Source organism: Diabrotica virgifera, chromosome 6 (assembly GCF_917563875.1).
Source record: "Diabrotica virgifera virgifera chromosome 6, PGI_DIABVI_V3a".
NCBI lineage: Eukaryota > Metazoa > Arthropoda > Insecta > Coleoptera > Chrysomelidae > Diabrotica > Diabrotica virgifera.
Genome location: NC_065448.1, coordinates 86,124,110 through 86,147,120, shown reverse-complemented (window position 1 = coordinate 86,147,120; position 23,011 = coordinate 86,124,110). Strand labels below are relative to the sequence as shown.

The 23,011-nt window shown below is 34.5% G+C and overlaps 1 protein-coding gene and 2 long non-coding RNA genes across 3 annotated transcripts in view; all 3 read left to right on the top strand.

Moving 5' to 3' along the window:
• LOC114339161 (protein FAM161B) overlaps positions 1-23,011 on the top strand; it is a 98,682-nt gene that overhangs the window by 23,537 nt on the left and 52,134 nt on the right. The window contains exons 4-5 of the mRNA XM_050652580.1: positions 1,165-1,398; positions 22,010-22,280. Of these exons, the coding sequence (XP_050508537.1) occupies positions 1,165-1,398; positions 22,010-22,280 (505 nt within the window). The remainder of the gene's footprint in view (positions 1-1,164; positions 1,399-22,009; positions 22,281-23,011) is intronic.
• LOC126885829 (uncharacterized) lies at positions 5,163-7,240 on the top strand. The gene is made up of 2 exons (XR_007698460.1): positions 5,163-5,588; positions 6,132-7,240. It is a non-coding gene; the product is annotated as an uncharacterized LOC126885829 (long non-coding RNA).
• Positions 17,248-19,333, top strand: LOC126885830 (uncharacterized). The gene is made up of 2 exons (XR_007698461.1): positions 17,248-17,684; positions 18,225-19,333. It is a non-coding gene; the product is annotated as an uncharacterized LOC126885830 (long non-coding RNA).

The following is a 23,011-nucleotide window of genomic DNA, read 5'->3' as shown; positions in this document are numbered from 1 at the left end:
TTGAAAAAAAATCAATAATCCTTCATTTGTCACCATTATTCCCTTTGGGTCTTTGTCGACGAAAAATCCATTCGATCAAATTTCCGTCGACGAATTGTACATTCGATGAATTGTGCATTCGACCAAATGAAAGAGCATGAGCTATATTTTCAACTTGGTTTAAAAAAAGTGAACAAAAAATGCATTTATTAGTAATAAATAATTATGCAAAAGTATCGTAAATCTTTCCTTATAAACTTCTTATTTTGTTATATAAGAAATTATATATATTTATTACAATTTTTTATCAATTATGATATAAATAACATTACTTGATAGTTGTACACTAAAAACAGGGTAAAACAGTTAATTTTTTTGGAAAAAGTTATTCAAAAAGTTTATAAAGAAAAATTGACGACACTTTTGCATAATTATTTATTAATAAAAAATGAATTTTTTATTCACTTTTTTAAACCATGTTGAAAATGTAGCTCATGCTCTTTCATTTGACACCTGTGGAATGTTTCTAACGTCATTTTTTTCTGACTTATGTTATTGCAAAAAAAATGCTCTCTGGGATAAACTATTTGAATAAAATTTAAACAATTGAATAAATCGCTTTGAAATTTTTATCACATATTAAGCACCAAAGAACCCTCATTTGACAAAAATTTCAAAGCTGTACACTAATTTTTACAACAGTTATTGCGAAAATAATTTTTTTTTTGCAATTCCGACCTTTTTTCGCAATTATATTAACAATAAATGAGTACATATATCAAACTTTGTAATACGCCATTTTAAAGCTTTTTACATAATCTCGAAGATATTTGTACTAAAAAAATCATAAGTCATTCCGTTGATTTGAAGAAAAAGGGGAAAATGCCATTTTTTGACAGTTAATTGTTTATAAATAAAGATGGCCGCCAGATCCTACGCAGGAAATAGTTACAATTTGTTCCTATAGGTATTACTTGTCGATACGACGCTTCAGTACTCTGGCTGCTGAAGTGTCACGAACAGGGTATATTTTTATCTTATTACCCTGGCCTAAACTGTTTGTCGACCAAATGTTGTCGACTAATTTTCCGTCGACGAAGTGTTCTCGGCCAACTTTCCGACACCGCTTTTAACATACCCTATATATACCTACTGCATTTTTATGATTTTATTTATTCTTGTTAGGAGTTTTGTCTCTAAACAGAAAAGAAAAGCGGCCTTAAGGGCATCAATGAGACCATTCTCATTTACAAAAAGAGATGAAGAAATCCAGGAGCTTACCAGAGAATTGTCGAAGTCTTCCCCTAACTTATACATCGATCCTCCTTTAAAAATTAAAAAATTTAAGGCAAAACCTATTCCAAAGAATTTATTTAGTAATTATATTTATCGAAAAATGCACGAAGATGAATATTACAGGTAATTTCTTATACAGACTGTTTAGTGTTGGATTAGATATACCCCACTAAAGGAAACACTAAAACCGGCAACATTGCTTATAAGAATCAGTTGAACTAACATTGTGGAATCACGATTGACTGAATGAATTCGGCGCGAATCAGGTGTGGTAAGCGAGGAAGCAGTGTTGCCATGTATAGGGTGTATCTGTCTATCTAATGTAAAACTAACAGTCTGTATTAATAGCTTTGTTTAGTATATTTATATGGCTAGTAGGATTATTTTAATTGTGTTATATAGTTAATATAAGGATTTATTGAAGACGAGTTAAAACGCTTAACCGCCCTTCCACTTGACCTAAGAGGTATATTGTGGATGATCACTAGGTTAAAGCTGTCCCTTCGACCCAGCCTTTTTAACAAAATCTATTATGGTCTAAGTGATACGACATCGTAGGGATCTAATTGATAATGCTCAAATGTATTGAGTCTAACCTGGAGCACCTTAGAAAGACAGCAAGAAAAGCTTTTAATACAACAAAATACACCAAACTCAAAGAGGATTGGGATATTTGTCAATCAAATCTCAGAGAGTTTAAGAAAATCTGCAGACAAAAACTGCCGAAAACTGGTTGGAGAGCCTGCTGTGAGGAAATCGAAGATTCTCCGCAAGCTTCCAGGCTACACAAAGCGCTCTGAAAAGATCCACATCGGCATATCGGCATATTAACAAAGGAATATGGAAGCAAAACTTTCAACCTTTGCGAAAGTGCTGAGATCTTGATGAAAACACACTTCCCCGGTTCTAGTTCTCCAAAAGCACCGAACTGGACAAAGAAATAATCATACCCATATCGAATGATTGGAATCATGCCAGAACATCAATTAGTGAGGAAACGGTAAGATGGGCCATATCGTGCTTCACCCCTTTTAAGTCACCAGGGCCTGACGGCATATATCGAGCACTACTACGATGGGAACTGGATATCTTTTTGCCAAACCTTGTGGGAATATTCAAAGCCTCCTTGGCTCTGAGATATATTCCTAGAAAGTGGAGAGAGGTACGTGTGGTCTTCATACCAAAACCAGATAGGATGGATTACACCCTGCTAAAGGCTTTCCGACCAATTAGCGTAACATATTTTCTCTTGAAAGCGATGGAAAGACTATGCAAGAGGTACATAAGGGATATAGTAGGAAGAGGAAGTTCTGGTTCATAACCCACTTCACCCAAATCAGCATGCATATACTTCAGGGATATCTACCGATTCTGCATTAAGTAGTAAAAAGAATTGAAATATCGCTGTATAATAAAGAATCCACCCTAGGTATATTCATTGACATTGAGGAAGCCTTTGATAAAACAACATTCTTAACAAGAAGTTAACATAGAACTCTAACTTAGATAGTAGAGCTGAAAGAGCATATATTGCCTATGAACAGTGTCGGCTAACGGTCGGATGCACTTTGCCCAGTGTGATCGTCTGGATCTACACTACTGTCATTAGGTCAATGCTAACTTACGGAGCTAGTGCTTGGGTACCAAAAGTGCTACAGGCAACAGCGATCAACAAACTAAACCCTATTTAGCGGATGGCTCGCCTAAATATAGTAGGTCGCCTTAAAAGTTGAAGACAAAAAAGTTATGCGATAAAATAGCCGTTGCCCTACCCAAAACGGACGCCTATGACCGGTACTAGAAATTCGCAATGGGTGGAATCGATTCATTTTTGGAAAGTAAATATGTATACCAAATTTCGTTGTTCTAAATAGAAGCGTTCTGGAGATATTTAAGAAAAACTAATTACATGGCGCCATCTTCAAAGAGCTCTAGCTCCCTTAGGAAGCATTTTCGGACTAGGTGAATTGGGTTAAATTGTTTTAAAAATCCTGAGGAATCTCCTGTCTTCGTTTGTCGGTAGAGTTTCTGGACACCCTATATATACGTTACTGTGAAAGTCCGAAATTGGTGTAAGACCGAATATTTATAAATTTTGTTATAGTTTCGGACTATCACCGGTGTATATCGACAACCGCAAAAGAGTTTGGGTGAATCTCGGAAATAAGCGGTTGTAACTAGTTTTAAATATTGTAATATTGTTTTAAATATTTGTAAATAAGTAAGTATTGAAACTGAGGAACAGCTAGAGGCCTATTTGAATACTTTTGAAGAAAATTCGATTAGAGCAGATCCGCAAACCAGCTCGCATATATCTAAAGCAGAGGTCGGCAACGCGGCGCCCGCGGGCGCCACTGCGCCCTTCAATAAATGTTAGTGCGCCCTTAAACTATTGTTAATTTAGACAAGAAATTCAAAACGTATATGTTTTATACGTTTATATTTATATATTTGTTAGGTCAAAAAATAGTTGGCGCCCGCAATGGATTTTTAATTTAATATTTCACTCTTTACATTAAAAACGTTGCCGACCTCTGATCTAAAGGATCGACTTATTTGAAGTGTAGCACTACATCTCAAGAAATAGCCGTTCCGCAGCCCAGCAAGTCTTCATCTCAAGTACTCACTAAACAGCACGAGCAAATTTCTTCAAAGCGAGCAGCTGCAAAATATAATCTTTTACTTCAAGCAAACAAAAAGTTGCGAACCTCTGAAAAAAAGTTCTCTCTGGCCCAAATAGCTGATAGTGTCAAAAAAATTAACGTGCCTGATGTTGGCCGTGATCGTACTGGCCAACGAAATGTGTTAGCGGTTGTTGTTGAAATAAGAGGATTCAGATTATTATAAATTAGCAAACAAAATTGGTACTTTAAACAGCTTTTCACACGTAGTCAGTTCGCACTTTGTAAAGAAAAATTACTCTTCATGGATGAAATTACAACTGATGAAATGTCGCCAAGAGAACTAAGAGAAGCAGCTTGTGCTAATTCGAAAAGTGGAGGACAAGGTTATACCAGAGAATAAGGACCAATTCATTTCCTTTTTTGTTTTTATTTTTTTTTTCACATTAGAGATCAAAATTGATGTCGACATTCACCGGTGAATGTTAGAAAATATGATATTTAACCAATATTTCGGACATACGTCAAGCGACTTGGTGAATGTCGACATTCACCGGATTTCGGACTTTCACAGTAACATATACAGTGCGTCCATAAAGTAACGCATAAATTCGTTATTTCGTAAACCGGCGACTTTAAGGAATTATCCCGAAACAGGTCGATTTTTATTTTTAAATTACGATTTTTTGGCATAAATACCATACTAGTGACGTCATCCATCTGGGCGTAATGACGTAATCGATGATTTTTTTAAATGGGAACAGGGGTCATGTGATAGCTCATTTGAAAGGCTATTCAATTATCTATCCAATAATATAAACATTAACATACTTATTTATACAGGGTGTTCAAAAAACATTTTTTTAATTAAAATAAGTGAGACAAAAAGAAGAATATATGTAATTTATTTAAATTCAAAATTCATTTTACTACTGTCAGTAAAGAGAAAAAAAATTATTTGACAAATAAACATTGATTTTCGTTTAAACGAAATGTTTAAACTGCCAAGAGACAGGTGGGTGGCAGCTTTACCATTGAATTTAAGCGAAAAACAATATTTATTTGCCAAACTTCATCTTTCATCTTTTATCATTTTTTTTTTTGTTTTCTGACAACAGTAAAACGTATTTTGAATTAAATAAATTACGTACATTCTTCTTTTTGTCTCAATGATTTTAATTAAAAAAATGTTTTTTTTGAACACCTTGTATAAATAAATATGTTAATGTTTATATTAGTTAATAGAGAATTGACTATGTGGCGTTCCGCCCCTTATAGAATCAAGTATTGTTGGGAAGATAATATTTAATCATTGAAAATATTATTTAAATATTTTCGGGATTAATTTCTTTCAATGTTTATTAAGATACAACGTAAAGCAAACACATAATTGTTAAATGCTTACTGATTTCACATTTAAACGTGGCAACCTTGGTTCCCTCGCGTTGACAGTTAATGATTAGGAGAGGGGTACGAAGAATTTCAGCTGGTAACTGAAGGCCGTGAAGGGGCATTGTTCTCCAGTGTACGGTCTAGGTAGCGTTGCGGGGCGTTTGAACGAAATTATTCACCTATAATTCAAAGTTCCAAATGTATTAAAGATTACCATAAATACTATAGTGAAGTTATCCAGCAGTGAACCGTGAAGTTGAAGAATTTTGGAGAATATTATATACAATGAGTTCCGCCCCGGTAAATACACATTTATTAATTATTTTATTCAGCCATTTTGGAAGTCCTTGACATTTGCTAATTAAGTTTCACATAGTCTGTTTTCATGGTTTTTATGGTTTATTTTCATGGATCAAACTCATCTAGAGATAATTGAATGTTCGTTGTTAATTTGTGCTTCCAGTTGAAAAATAGAGCTAATTTAAACTCAATTTTTTATATTCCTTTCAAGTCTACGGATCTCCTATAAGTATCCATTGCCTAGTCATACTATATTTCATCCTTGTATAATATGTCTATATACCTGTGTATATATTATAATAAAATATTGTTCCACAGTAATTATATTTTGTATTTAAATTGGAAATTACATGTGTTATTTGACCAAGGTCATCTGATAACAACTTGATAAAAGGTCAAGCTGTCTAGTCATTCAAGTTTTTGGACTTAATGACCTATTTCTTCTTATTCCCATAGGAATAAAAACACTTCCTCGTATCTCTTGCTTCTTTTTTTTTTTGACATTGGTAGATTGGTAGTAACACCACACTGTGTTTTTTTTAGCACCTACCATGAAATCTTAAGGTCACCTAACAACCACACCAAGGCCAGACCACACTGAGAGAAACAATCACTAGGCGACCAGCCTGGATTATTTCCACACATTTTCGTTTGAGTACCTCCAGCTGCTTTCCACCAGTCTTGAGTACCTTCAGCTGCTTTCTACCAGTCTTCCTCTCCTGTACCTCCAGCAGGACAGCTGCTAGCGAGAGTTAGCACCCTTGGGTGCTCATTACATCAACTCGAAGATTGTGTAAAAGGGGTTTGTTTGGGAACATTTACTGTGCTCTTAGTAAAGACAGACTGTTTTTGGTGATATTTAGTACATTTTTATAGTTCAATTGCACACACATTTTTCCTGTTTTATATTTTTATGGTATTTTTTCCTTAACAACCTAATATTTAATTAATAGCGTTCCCCAATACTCTGCAATATTTAAGGTAAAGATCTCTGAGCTCAGATATTTTTCCCTACAATAGTAGTCGGTACTCATATTTTGATTATTTTTATGCTGGTTTCCATTTTTATATAATTATTTAAACTCATTTCATTATTTTAGTATAGGTTGAATTAGATTTTTCAAAATTAACTTCAAATATTATTCAAAATGTCAATTATTAACTTTATTTTAACTTTAACTCATTAAATTCCTATAAACTTCTGGACTCTATTCCCTCAGAATTGTTTCTGGTTTCACTTGCTATTATTATTATAAACTACGAGTTAGAAAAGGATCTGTGGTATCCAATCGTAGGTTTATTTATTCGATAAAGGTTTGTGCCTGTCCAACTCACATTGAGTTATTTATATATTATTTATGATATCAGGTAGTATTTAATTAAGGTGTACGTATTATAAACGTGCAATTATTATTTGGTGAAGGTTCTACTAACCTAGGTGTAAGTTGTACTTTCTGTATTAGAGGTACCCTTCTTCAGATTTTCTAACCTTATTAAGATTATTCTTAGATCACATTTGTGTGATAATTTTGTAATTGACTTTCACTAGTATCATTTTTTTTGTCATTTTAGAGTCACAAACTAGTTACTTGTCTTAACTCGGAGATTGTGAACATCTAGTAGTTAAATTTAATAAATTTATATTTATTGTGCATATTTTTTTTTCTCATATTACTCCTTTATATTTGTACATTTAATATACTTTTATTACAAATTTAATATACTCTATAGCAGCGTAGAATACCTGGAAGAGGGTTAACCCAGTTATCCTTCTTCTGGCGCCCAAAAATCTATTCTAATTTCATTATATTATTATATTTACCCTATCTACTTTGTGAACATTGTCTTAATATCTTCTTTTCTAGCCATCATTGACATTTCCTTTAATTTATTGTCCAGCCAGAAATAGCCGTGCAAATTGGCCGAATCCTTCCTTGAGTGTCAAGTGGCCATTCTCTTGCATATTGAGCTAGCTATTCAAGTTACATCTATCGATTCATAATTTTCATCTTCAGTCCTATATCAATTCTATACTCTTCGTCTTAGCATCTTTCCATACAAGTACTACTGCAAAGTAGTATTTGAGACTTCAGCTTCTTCAACGCAGAAGCCACATTGTTGTTCCTTTGGCTACATTAAGTAGATCTTCTTTTTCCTACTTCTGTTGGAGTTTATCACTCTCTGTGCATTCACTCCAACAGAAAATCTTATTCTTTCTGGTTACATCGGCGCCCAACGTGGGGCCTTATTTTTGGTCTGAGACAGTATTCATTTAGGTCAATTCTTCTCTTTTTATCTCAAGTTTCTTTGTTATTTCCGTTTGGTATCTCTATACACATCTTGTTACTTATTTATTTTATTTTTAATTTCTGATACATATCAGGTATTCTTATACGCTGTTTTGATTTTTGTTTATATTTTGGGACCTCATTATAGTATAGGTTTGTGCAACTTACATTCTGGGTTAAATTTGAATTTTTATTGGGAACTTATATTTAATATTACTATTAATAATATAATTCATATAACGTAATTTTATTTCTTCAGTCAATAGTGGTATAGTTGGAGGTACAACTAAGTGTTGATTATTATTATTAGATATATATTTTTTTTTCTAGAGTGGTGGTAAGGTACATATAAATAAAAATTTACTTCCAGTATTTAGGTAGTAGGTTTACTTGAGTATACATTATTTATTGGATTATTTATCCATTTATTTGATCTTATATAGTTATTTGATCTTATTATTTGATTATATACTGCATTATATATATGTATATTATTTTTTTTTGCTGGCCATTTTGATTGTGTTGGTGTGTTGCTAATATTTTCTCGGTATATATTATATATATTTTGCGTGCAAACTTAGGTATCTTTCATACTTCTGTTCTTTGGACTACTTGTCAATAATTTTGCTCTCATCATGTGTGCTTTTAAAGCTGAACATCTTCTGGTGGATGAATTGGATTATGAATTAAAGATTAGGGACATAATGCCCGAGGAGTCGACAACTGTCGATAAAAAACGCAATCTTCTGAGGGGTGCTTTGAAACAAGAAGAAGGCAATAGGAGTTTTCTCCAAATTTCAGCTGTATCCATTCCTTTTGAGGAACAACAGAAAGGAATCACTGAAACATTGGACAGCTTGTCTAAAAAAATTGAAAAGTTTAGGGGAACTGTAAAGGATACAGAGTATGCGCGATTAACATCTCGTCTAGGCCATATTTCTGCCCGTGTACACTTGTTACGCTGTCCTACAGAAGAACAGGAACCTTTCAAGAAATCTGTTTCTCTTAGAATATTAACACTAGAGGGTGAACTTGATTCTAGAGTTAACCCCCTAGCTACCTCTACTCCTAATGCTCCAGTCAATGTATCTAGTTTCACTTACTCCAAACCTGTGCAAATACACAAATGGGGTATTTCCTTTTCAGGTGAAAAACAGCACACTGATGTGATGTCATTTTTGGAAAGGGTTGAATGTCTTCGAGTATCTAGAGGTGTTTCTGAAGAGGATTTGTTTGCTGCATCTGCTGAACTGTTCACCGGGACAGCTTTTACCTGGTTTAGGAATAATAGGGGTAATTTTTCTTGTTGGTCTGATCTGATTAAAAAGTTGAAGTCAGATTTTCTTCCGTACTCGTTCCAGGACGACCTACTAGATCAAATTAAGAATCATAAGCAGAAACCTGGGGAATCTGTTACTATGTTTATTAATACTATATTAGGTATGTGTAGTCGTTTAGACACTCCTTTGTCAGATTTAGCTAAAATTAAAATCATCCTTAAATGTCTATTACCCTTTTATCATCAACAATTAGCTCTTATGGACATTCAGAACATTGATGACCTTACTATAAAGTGCAAACGTTTGGAGGAAACTTTGTCCTGGTCTTCTCAACCTCCATCCACATCTCGATCCTCTTCTAACTCTTCTTCTCAGCCAACTTCCTTTAGGCAACGTTCTTGGCCAAATAAGGGCCATGATCATAATGTTTCGGTTGTTAGTTCTCTTGTCTGTTGGAATTGTGATCAGCCAGGTCACCCGTTTTACAATTGTGGGATTCCTCAAAATCATATTTTCTGCCATGGTTGTGGCCGAGAGAACACCCTTAAAAGAAACTGTTCGAAGTGTTCGGGAAACGAGACTTCGGAGGTCCGTCCCCTGAACGTTTCTCCGTCCAACACCCAATCAGGGAATCCAACCCCATCGTCAAACGAAACTGCTGGACCAAGCACATCCAGCAACCCAAACCCATCTTCACGAAAAGGGAAAGGGGTGTCGTTCAAGAAAACAGCACACACCACAAAACAAAATTAAACCAGAAATTAATTTCTATAGATGATACGTTAGATTCGCTTGATTCAAATGATCACAGATGTTCATTTACAAATTCTTCTTTGATTGGTAGTGTTCAACGTAACAATAATAATTGTGATAGTGATGTAGTTCCATTATCTGTATTAGATTCTAGTTTTGTTAATGATGATGATACGTCTAGGTTAGGTCCATATAACGGTTCTAGACAACCAAATACTTTAGATCTGGATATTAATTCATTATTAGTTAGGAAACAAAATGATAATAGGCCATATCTTCCTATTCAAATTTTAGGACAATCGTGTTTAGCTTTGTTAGATAGTGGCTCTAATATTTCACTGATAGGGGCACATTCATTAAATTTATTGAAAAGTTCTAGTATTCCCATTATGCCCATTTCATCCTTGCAAGTATCTACTGCAGATGGTACAGTTCAGTCCATTACGGGCAAACTCCAAATTGAAATCACTGTGGCAGATTTATGTAGAGAAATTACATTTTATGTTATTCCTTCCGTGCAGAATTCTATAATTCTAGGTATGGACTTTTTCAATGCTTTCAATAGCACCTTAAGTTGTTCTGATTTTTCTTTTTCCATATCTGAATTTAATTTATCTACCCTTAGTGCTATCCATGATTTTTCTAGTTTATCTAGCTCTGAACAAAGGCAATTAGAGAGCATGATCTCTAAATTTACTACTCTTTCTTCAAAAGACAAACTAGGTCGTACGTCTTTAATATCTCACACTATTGAGGTGGGAAATCCTACTCCGTTCAGATTATATCAGTATCCTATACCTCAAGCCTGGCAGGCAGATTTAGAAAAAGAAGTAGATTCGATGCTTGCTTTAAATATCATAGAACATTCAACGTCGTCCTATTGTTCCCCACTCTGGTTAACAAAGAAGAAGGATGGATCCTTCAGGATCTGCTTTGATGGTCGAAAACTAAACAGTATCACCACTAACAGGGATGCTTATCCAATTCCCCGAATCGACGTGATTTTGAGCAAACTTCAGAATGCCAAATACATCTCTTCGATTGATTTGTCTAAGGCCTTTTTACAGATCCCACTGAGTGAAGAGAGCAAGAAATATACTGCTTTTGCTGTCAGTGGTAAAGGATTATTCCAGTTTGTCACCATGCCTTTCGGTCTTGTTTCTGCTCCTCAGACAATGTGTCGTCTGATGGATTTAGTCATTGGTCCACAGTTAGAGCCCTATGTTTTCTATTATTTGGACGATATTTTGGTTGTCACTCCTGATTTTTCCCTTCATATGGAAATTTTAGATAAGTTATTTTTACGTCTTAAGGAAGCTAATCTAACGGTCAATCTGGATAAATGTCAGTTTTGTCGACCTAGTCTTAAGTTCTTGGGTTATGTTGTGGATAACCAGGGGCTAAGGACTGATCCTGAGAAAATAGTTGCTATCAAAAATTTTCCTATACCTAAGACCACCACCCAAGTCCGTAGGATATTGGGAATGTGTGGCTATTATCGCCGGTTTGTACCGTCCTACTCTACCTTGTTGTCACCTCTTACTGATCTTTTGAAGAACAGGAAAAAGGGACAGAGCATTACTTGGACTCCTGAGGCTGACGAAGCTTTTAGGCGCGTTAAAGATACTTTAACGAGCGCTCCGGTCATGATGTCACCTAATTTTGATGAGCACTTTTATCTGATGACAGATTGCTCTAATACCGCTTCTGGTGGCGTATTATTTCAGTTGAAAGATGGCTCTGAACACCCCATAGCGTATACTAGTAAGAAGTTGAATAAGGCCCAGAAAAACTATTCAACTACGGAGAAAGAACTTTTAGCTATCATCCATGGGTTAGAAGCATTCCGTTATTATCTGGAAGGTCGTAATTTCACTATAATTACTGACCATAGTTCCTTGGTATGGCTTCATAGTATGAAAAACCCTTCTCAGAGGCTTTCTCGATGGATATGCAAACTGGCTGCCTATTCATATAAGATTGTCCATAAAAAGGCAAACGGGGTAGTGGTCGCAGATGCTCTTTCACGTGTCCACGATATTAATGTCCTAGATCTGTCTTCTTTAACTCCTGATGCGTGGTATCAGAATATGATTGATAGGGTTACTCAAGACCCACAAAAATATCCTGATTTTAAGGTAGAGAATAATGTTCTGTATAAACACATCTTAAGTCCGATAGAGTCCTTATCCAATATGTCGGAGTGGAAAATAGTTGTACCTACGCCAAATAGGGAAAATATTCTGCATATGTTTCATGATGAAGTTACGGCTGGTCATTTTGGTTTCTATAAGACTTATCACCGTATTGCCGAATTATATTATTGGCCTGGCATGCGGAAGTCTATTAAAAGGTACATTTCTAAATGCATGGTTTGTGCTACTTGTAAACCAAGTAACCTACCACAAGCTGGACTTATGGGTTCCTTCAGGAACATCAATTTTCCTTGGCAGATGATCTCAATGGATCTCATTGGACCGTATCCTCGGAGCTACAAGGGTAATACCTATTGCCTGGTAGTTGTGGATTATTTCACTAAATTTCCTTTAGTTTGTCCTCTTCGTCAGGCCACAACTCCAGCAATTTTAAAATATTTGGAGGAACAAGTCTTTCTGGTGTATGGTGTTCCCCAAATTGTGTCGTGTGACAATGGTCCTCAGTTTGTATCAAAGGCCTTTAAAGATCTTTTAGCTAAATATAAGGTTCAAAAGACCTTTTACAATGCTGCCTACCATCCACAAGCAAATCATACTGAGAGAGTAAATCGCAGTATTGTCACAGCTCTAAGGTCCTATACCTACCCGGATCACCGAGCTTGGGATCAATATATCCATTCCATAGCTCAGGCCATAAGGACTTCTGTCCATGAAGTGACCCAGTGCTCCCCAGCATATCTGAATTTTGGTAGGAATGTTGCGTTATCAGGTGATTATTTTGGATTAATTTCAGACAATTCCGAAAACCTTCCTCAAATATCTGAGAAACTTCATCGCTTAGATGATCTCCAGACGTTACCTCATATTTTCTCAGACATTAGGAAGAAGTTAAAAACTTCTTACCTAAGGAACCAGCAGCACTATAATTTGAGGAAACGAGATCTGCGATTCTTTGTTGGTGATCGAGTCTTAAAGCGCAATTTTGTCAAATCCAGTAAGGGTGATGCCATTTCTGCAAAGTTTTGCCAGAAATATGTTCCATGTACTGTATTAAGGGTAGTATCTCCTTTGATTTATGAATTAAAGGACAATTCGACTAATAAGCGAATTGGTCAATTTCATGTAAAGGATTTATTGCCTGACAATACCATGGACGATGCTGATTCAACTTCATCGGAAGAAGATTAGCTTAACAGGGTTGTTGAGCTAATCCCTTCCTGTGGTTGCCCTTAGCTCGTTTCTATTATGGATTAGAATTAGTTTTAATTTTTTAATCACTCGATAGTGCACGTCCATAGTTCAAGTTTCATCCTTCAGCATGGTTTAATGACTTCTCACTTCTTAAGTACTAGGTACCGAATTATTACGTAATACTACTTATATGAGTTATCATTTTTTTGTATTATGAATTTCATTTTTAATCATTAGGGATCAATACTCTCAAGTATTAATCCAGCCAGTAGTATTACTAAGTTTGATAAACTTCACTTGTACTTTTAGTTTTGCTTACTGAACCTCTTACCAAAAAAAAAGGTTGTTGATTATTAGACATTTGGATATGTAGGCCCATACAGGTACTCTTGCTAATACAGATGGAACTATGTTACACTGCCATATCTTAGGTTGTCATATTTTGGTTAGTTGTTTATCTACTTATTATTATTTTTTATATATATCCTTTTATATCATGTTATTGGACTTGCCATATTGGAAAGATGTGGTCGTGAATTTGTTATTGGGTTACTCTATTGACATTTGTCACTGATATTATAATAATTCAGATCCTTTCTTTCTCCACAGTATAATTCTGGAATTTGTTGGAATTTAGAGGTATATATTATGAATTCTTGAGTCTTTCATATTTCTTCTTAGACACTAGTCTGTTGATGCTCAAAGTAGGTGAATACGTGGGTTCGAAGTTCAGCAAGGCGCCATTGCTATCCGATTTCGCAATCTATGTCTTTCATTGAAGAGTAGACAGATGTCTATCTATCATAATATTTCTGGTCAGGGAATGTCTGCAGCATGTCCTAACCACTCTTGTGTAATTAGTCCAAATATTCCAGGTATACTACCACATGAGTTTGTTTATTTTATGTCTCTTGGTTAATAGTATATTGATGCTTGGACTCTCCCGATACTTAGAGTCATGAATGTTAGTAATTAACCTGCTTGGACAAATGATTGATTTTTTTTTGTATATCACCACTTCTTACCTTTGGCATCAGTCGTTGCTTAGATTCAGGAGTATTTCCTGGATAATTCTATGTATGCGAGAATGCATCAATCTGCAGTTTTATTCAAAATTGGTAGCTCGTTCTCGTCATATTTTTTTTCTATCATGGAGTCATAGAACTTATATAAGTTCATCCTTTAGTGCTATTATTTAGTTCAGATAGGCTCACATTACCGGATGAGGGTAGATGTAGAGCTAATTTAGTTGATTTACTTAGTATTAGTGAGAATTGGTCCATAAACCTTCCTGATCGTTCTTCTTTGGATATGCTTTTGTGAATCTGGTGTCCATTGATAGTCCGATTTTGGATGAAGTGTCCGATTCTTCACTTATTTATTTATATGATTTAGTATTGATGTGAGTTGGTCCATAAATCTTCCTGGTCGTTCTTCATTGGATATGCTTTTGTGAATCTGGTGTCCATTGATAGTCCGACTTTGGATTGAGTGTCCGATTCCACATTTATTTTGGTTACTGTATTTGCATTCCTTTGGTATGTTTAGTATTTATATTATTTGGTATTGGTGAGAATTGCTCCATAAATATTCCTGATTGTTCTTCTCTGGATATGCTATTACGAATCTGGTGTCCATTGCTAGTTCAATTTAGGATTGAGTGTTCGATTCTTCACTTATTCTAGTTATTGATTTATTGGGTCTTACTTTAGTATATTTACTTGTGTTATGCTACGAATTGGCTCACACCTTTTGTAGCAGTTACGCTATTAACTAAATAAATCCCAATAAAATTTCATCAAATACCCCTAAATAAATCCCGTGTGCGACGCCGTCGATCGACTTAAAACGATATCTCTCTGCTCACGCGCGAAAACCTCGGCGGTCGATTTTGTCGATCCGGATCCGAATCGGAACTTCAGTTTTGGTCAAACTCAGGGTCTGAGCGAACGCGCTGTTTTTTTTTGTTCTAAGTGGCGGATTTGGACGAAATTTTGGATAAAATGGAGCAGATATATCACTAAAATCAAGGAACATTAAGACCATTTTTTTTGGAATAGCGATAATATCAAAACTCAATTTATCTTTGGTTTTTTTACATAAAAGAAGTTTAAGGCCAACGTGTTTCGTCTGTCCAAATTCCGCCACTTAGTCACTTAGTTACGTCGTAACTTAGTCACTTTGCATTCCTTTGCATAATTTATGTCATTTGAAGTATGTACCAGTAACTGTTAGCAACTTTGCCATGGTTTACCCATAGAGCTCGCTGTTTTGTTGGAGAAAACCAGTACCTGACTTCACAACATTTAGGATTTTTCAGTAGGACTTGCCCACCACAGCATCCAACCAGTTTATCGTGCCAAAAGGACTCTCCTATGGACTTCATCTTGCATTCTTAAATAGGAACTGTGGTGAAAGATAAGTTTGTTTACTTTTATTATTTATATATTTTGGGTACTCTATAGTTGCTTGCACTGTAAACTGTTTGTATGCATACAATCGAGTGGAACTAGGTACATATTTTCGTGACAGATAGGGTTTTCAGGTCTTTGTTTTGTTCCATATTATAAATAGTAGTTTTTTCTAATTAAGTAAGTCTTGTTTAATAATAATCATAAATAATTGTAGCTTAAAATTTGATAGGGAATCGGGGGGGTAAAATTTTGTCGAGCTTTTAAAATAGGGAATATGTCTAGTGGGTTTTTACATTGTATATTAAGAGTCTGACCAGCTCATTTATATAAAACAATTATATAATAATTAGTATTTTTGCTAGATGAGATACTTAATTTTTGGTAACCGTAGCGTTCTTGTCGTGTATGTATCTCACTAGACGAGTTCAATTTAGGAAATATTACTAACTTTTAGTTGTAAGAACTTTGTGCTATTCACACGGACTTTTTGCTTTGGATTTTCTACTAATACAGTTACTTAGCGCAGCGTGTAGTGGTTAATTGTAAGTTAGTGGCTTTTTGGTCCTGTTTGACCATTCCACCACCCACTACCACTGTTATTGTGTTTTGATTTATATATTACATTGTCAATATATGTATAATATAGTTATTATTATTAATATATTTGTATGTATTAAGGTTGATGTTTTATTTCAGTCTGTATTACCAGTATATAATATAGCAGGACAAGATTAGTATTTAGTATTTTGTATTTCAGGTGGTTGTAACCAGTGTCATAGAGTTCCTGTTGTTCATTACTTCAAAAATCTCGAACCTGTCCAACTTCTTGGTTCTGAGAGCCGAGTTGTTCGTTCGAGTTGGCGCCCTTTGTTCTTCTTCTTTCTTTGTTGTATCTCGATATTATTTTATCTCTAGCATTCTTATCTATTTTTCTTCCATTTCTGTATTAACAGGTCTCATTTTCATCCTAGTTACTATCATTTCATTATCAAATCTTTCCTTTTTATATCTCTAAAGCCAATATTCGGTGTATTGAAGCTAGCCCGAATACCCACTTGAAATTTAGTGTCTCTCTGCCCTTTTGATTATTTTTTTTTTCCTTCTGAGCTAAGTCCCTCTTCTTTTTGTCTTACATCTCTTCTCATTTATTTTTCCCCATATTTCGTCAGTTCTTCTTTTTCTTTAAAAATCTCTATACCCAGAGTATAGAGGTTTCACTTTGCCTGGTTGTCCGTCCTTGGATATACCCCTTATAAATCTGATGTCCATGGATAGTTCAACTTTGAATTTAGTGCCAATTCGACACTTATTTGTCATTATAAATTATGTCTCATCTTTAGGTTTTGGCTTTTAAGAAAAAAAAAACCAGTCACTTTTACTAGGACTTAGGGTCACATATTGCAATTTCTGTTATTTGCTGCAGTGACCATCCTACCTTCCCTTGATTATTAATTGTGATTATTTGTAATCTTGCGAATCAGCGGGGAATGATACACTACCACTACTTTAGTTTAATACTTTGGAAAAAAAAAAAAAAAAAAAAAATCGATTAAATTTTTTTTCGTAGTCGACGGGGAATGTGGCGTTCCGCCCCTTATAGAATCAAGTATTGTTGGGAAGATAATATTTAATCATTGAAAATATTATTTAAATATTTTCGGGATTAATTTCTTTCAATGTTTATTAAGATACAACGTAAAGCAAACACATAATTGTTAAATGCTTACTGATTTCACATTTAAACGTGGCAACCTTGGTTCCCTCGCGTTGACAGTTAATGATTAGGAGAGGGGTACGAAGAATTTCAGCTGGTAACTGAAGGCCGTGAAGGGGCATTGTTCTCCAGTGTACGGTCTAGGTAGCGTTGCGGGGCGTTTGAACGAAATTATTCACCTATAATTCAAAGTTCCAAATGTATTAAAGATTACCATAAATACTATAGTGAAGTTATCCAGCAGTGAACCGTGAAGTTGAAGAATTTTGGAGAATATTATATACAATGAGTTCCGCCCCGGTAAATACACATTTATTAATTATTTTATTCAGCCATTTTGGAAGTCCTTGACATTTGCTAATTAAGTTTCACATAGTCTGTTTTCATGGTTTTTATGGTTTATTTTCATGGATCAAACTCATCTAGAGATAATTGAATGTTCGTTGTTAATTTGTGCTTCCAGTTGAAAAATAGAGCTAATTTAAACTCAATTTTTTATATTCCTTTCAAGTCTACGGATCTCCTATAAGTATCCATTGCCTAGTCATACTATATTTCATCCTTGTATAATATGTCTATATACCTGTGTATATATTATAATAAAATATTGTTCCACAGTAATTATATTTTGTATTTAAATTGGAAATTACATGTGTTATTTGACCAAGGTCATCTGATAACAACTTGATAAAAGGTCAAGCTGTCTAGTCATTCAAGTTTTTGGACTTAATGACCTATTTCTTCTTATTCCCATAGGAATAAAAACACTTCCTCGTATCTCTTGCTTCTTTTTTTTTGACATTGGTAGATTGGTAGTAACACCACACTGTGTTTTTTTAGCACCTACCATGAAATCTTAAGGTCACCTAACAACCACACCAAGGCCAGACCACACTGAGAGAAACAATCACTAGGCGACCAGCCTGGATTATTTCCACACATTTTCGTTTGAGTACCTCCAGCTGCTTTCCACCAGTCTTGAGTACCTTCAGCTGCTTTCTACCAGTCTTCCTCTCCTGTACCTCCAGCAGGACAGCTGCTAGCGAGAGTTAGCACCCTTGGGTGCTCATTACATCAACTCGAAGATTGTGTAAAAGGGGTTTGTTTGGGAACATTTACTGTGCTCTTAGTAAAGACAGACTGTTTTTGGTGATATTTAGTACATTTTTATAGTTCAATTGCACACACATTTTTCCTGTTTTATATTTTTATGGTATTTTTTCCTTAACAACCTAATATTTAATTAATAGCGTTCCCCAATACTCTGCAATATTTAAGGTAAAGATCTCTGAGCTCAGATATTTTTCCCTACAATAGTAGTCGGTACTCATATTTTGATTATTTTTATGCTGGTTTCCATTTTTATATAATTATTTAAACTCATTTCATTATTTTAGTATAGGTTGAATTAGATTTTTCAAAATTAACTTCAAATATTATTCAAAATGTCAATTATTAACTTTATTTTAACTTTAACTCATTAAATTCCTATAAACTTCTGGACTCTATTCCCTCAGAATTGTTTCTGGTTTCACTTGCTATTATTATTATAAACTACGAGTTAGAAAAGGATCTGTGGTATCCAATCGTAGGTTTATTTATTCGATAAAGGTTTGTGCCTGTCCAACTCACATTGAGTTATTTATATATTATTTATGATATCAGGTAGTATTTAATTAAGGTGTACGTATTATAAACGTACAATTATTATTTGGTGAAGGTTCTACTAACCTAGGTGTAAGTTGTACTTTCTGTATTAGAGGTACCCTTCTTCAGATTTTCTAACCTTATTAAGATTATTCTTAGATCACATTTGTGTGATAATTTTGTAATTGACTTTCACTAGTATCATTTTTTTTGTCATTTTAGAGTCACAAACTAGTTACTTGTCTTAACTCGGAGATTGTGAACATCTAGTAGTTAAATTTAATAAATTTATATTTATTGTGCATATTTTTTTTTCTCATATTACTCCTTTATATTTGTACATTTAATATACTTTTATTACAAATTTAATATACTCTATAGCAGCGTAGAATACCTGGAAGAGGGTTAACCCAGTTATCCTTCTTCTGGCGCCCAAAAATCTATTCTAATTTCATTATATTATTATATTTACCCTATCTACTTTGTGAACATTGTCTTAATATCTTCTTTTCTAGCCATCATTGACATTTCCTTTAATTTATTGTCCAGCCAGAAATAGCCGTGCAAATTGGCCGAATCCTTCCTTGAGTGTCAAGTGGCCATTCTCTTGCATATTGAGCTAGCTATTCAAGTTACATCTATCTATTCATAATTTTCATCTTCAGTCCTATATCAATTCTATACTCTTCGTCTTAGCATCTTTCCATACAAGTACTACTGCAAAGTAGTATTTGAGACTTCAGCTTCTTCAACGCAGAAGCCACATTGTTGTTCCTTTGGCTACATTAAGTAGATCTTCTTTTTCCTACTTCTGTTGGAGTTTATCACTCTCTGTGCATTCACTCCAACAGAAAATCTTATTCTTTCTGGTTACAACTACCCTTTCAAATCAGCTATCACATAATCCCTATTCTCATTAAAAAACATCGATTACGTTATCATGCCCAGATGGATGACGTCACTAGTATGATATATAACAGAATTTAAAAATAAAAGTCGACCTGTTACGGGATTTTTCCTTAATATCGCCGGTTTACGAAATAATGAATTTATGCGTTACTTTATGGACGTACTGTATACAGGATAAAATCGGAGAAGATCAGCCAGAATTCACAGCAGGGAAACCATGCTTAGATCACATATACACGGTCGAACAGCTAATAGAAAAAAGAATGACCAAAAATTGATCCGTCCATCTGACTTTCGTAGATCTTAAGAAGGCGTATGACTTGATACCTAGAACCAAGCTATTGGAAGCAATGGAAGACATCGAAGTCCGACGAAGATTAATAACAGCAGTAAAACACTCTAAAATAATAACACAGTAGCTATCAAAATGAATATGCAGTCCATTTAAAAGGACAAAGGGACTACTACAGAGCTGCTCCACATCCCTCATCCTGTTCAAAATATTCCTTGAATAAACCCTAAAACCATGGAAAAGAAAGTGCAACGGAATGTGTATACCAATAAGGAACGAATACCTATGTATATACCCTAAGTTTTGCTGACGACTAAATATTGATCGCACAAGATGAAGATGACCTCAGTTTTATTATGAGGAAACTGGAACAGGAATATACAAGGAATGGGATGGAAATAAACCTAAAGAAAACTGATTACCTACCTAACTACGGAGAATACAGAAATAAAACAACTGGAAATTAGGGATGTGAAAAACCTACCGGTTATAACCTAAAACCGGTTTTTTACTCCGCAATAATCGGTTTTTCCGGTTGTTTTTTTATCCCGGTTATAACCGGTTATTTCTTTTTCAAGTAATAACTGGTGAAAAACCGGATAAGTGGAAAAAATAATGCATGCAGAGAAAAAATGGGAAAATTTTTCGACTCTCGCACACGAATGAGAAAGTTTAAGCTGACCTAAACCGATTTGACAACACTGATGACTGATATCGATTCGTATGGAGTATTGCAAACTAAAGAGCAATGTAATTGTAACCTACTGGGTATTGGCTATTGACTAAAAAAACCAAGCACCGGTTTTTGAAATAACCGGTTTTTTGACAAACCGTAAGTAAAAAAAACGATATAACCGAAAACCTGTGTTTTGTTATCAACCGCCATCCCTACTGGAAATAAAGGAAAGTAAACAAATCAGAGGAAGAGATAAGTACAAGTATTTAAGTTTTATAATATCAAACATAGGAACAACTGAGGAAGATATAAAAAATAGACTAGGACAAACAAGAGACTGCATACAAAATTTGAACTATACTCTGGGATAAGAACATCAGCATAAAAACAAAAAGAATAATATACATATAATACCATGGAAAGAAGTATTCTCACTTATGGGTGTGAAAATTCTACAATCAATAAGAAAACCAAAAATAAAATAAGAGCAACAAAGATGGAATTTCTAAGGGGAAGCTACAGAGTAACAAGAAGGGGAAAGAATAAATAACAGAGATAAAGAGAAGAATAGGAGTGAACTCAGACATAGTAGACTACATCGAACAGAATAGATTAACCTGGTACGGACATGTCAAAAGAGCAGACCAAATTCGTTGAATAAACCGAATAACAGAGTGGAGCCCGATAGGAAAAAGGAAGAGAGGCAGACCCCCAAGATCCTTCAGAAATGAAGTGGATGAAGCAATGGAAAGAAGAAATCTACAGGAAGGGGACTGGCAAGACAGAAAGAGCTGGAGAGCACGGTTAAGTAAAGGAATACAGGGAAAACTGTGGGAATCCTTCGTACAAATTATTATATATTTATTACCATTGTTATTTGAATCTGATTTTTTTGCTGTTTTGTTTTGTTGCTGTTATGTCTATAGATTATAATAATTATTATAATAAACACTGGGTCTTAAACAGAATGTTTATAATAAATTTGTTCTTATAAAATTGTTTGCCAGTATATCTACCGTTAGATTAATTAATATTTTTTATATTTTTATAAAACCGACATTTTCAGTTATCATGTATTAACTAAAAAATGTGTGATTTAAGGGCACTTCAGAAAAAAATTCGAGCAGAAGAATTGTTAAAAGCTGCTTCTTTGCCACCATCAATGGCTAAGAGGGAAAGATCAAAACCAAAACTAAATGTTTGTCCACGATCATTCAGTAATCTTTCTACAGAAGAGAAGGTTATCAAAAAATCTAAAATTGTTCCAAATTATAGAGCTTATCAAGACAAATTTGAAAAAGAACTCGAAGATATGAAAAATGAATTCATTTCTACAAGTCCTAGACCTTTTAAATTAAAAACTTCAAAAAGAGTAAGACATTGAATAATTTTTTTATTGGTTTTATATCAATATTTTTTACATTTATTTCCGTACTGGTGATTTTGCCCGGGGATCCAATGGATTGCCATATACAGTCGCTCTACTCAATGTTTTCAAATTTTTAAGATATACAAAATTTTGAAGATAAACGTCTTGCATGTAACCGTGTAAACATAAACTAACATAAAGCTTTAAATTATTTTCTTACTAAAGTAACCAATATTTTTGTCAATTTTGCAAAAAATTGAATTTGGCAAACTAGTTGGGCCTAGGCCAAACTAGTTTGTCCTGAAATCGGGTTTGCCCGGTACCTAACATATACAAATAAAATTAAAGTAAAAATTAAAATAGTTTACTTTTTAAATAGAGATTTGTGATGCAACTATTACAAGTTAGTAACAAATTTTGTAGAAATCTAGAAAACATGAGTATTATCCAGATTTAGCCATACGGCTCACACTCCCTCTAAGGGGAAAATTGACTCATCCCAGATACCTACGGTATCAAAAGGATTGAGCTCTGGTGGGACTCTTTCCGTGTTATCGAGCCCTAGGTGACTTGGAATGCAGGTGTATCTCCCAAAAATTTTCGTACACTTCTGGTCGACGCGAGTAGTACAGCTTTTTGCATGGTCTTATAAAGATGTTCATTCAGACCCAGCTTTTTTATGCTTTCGAGGAGGGTCTTCGGAATGACTCCAGTAGTAGACATGATAATCGGTA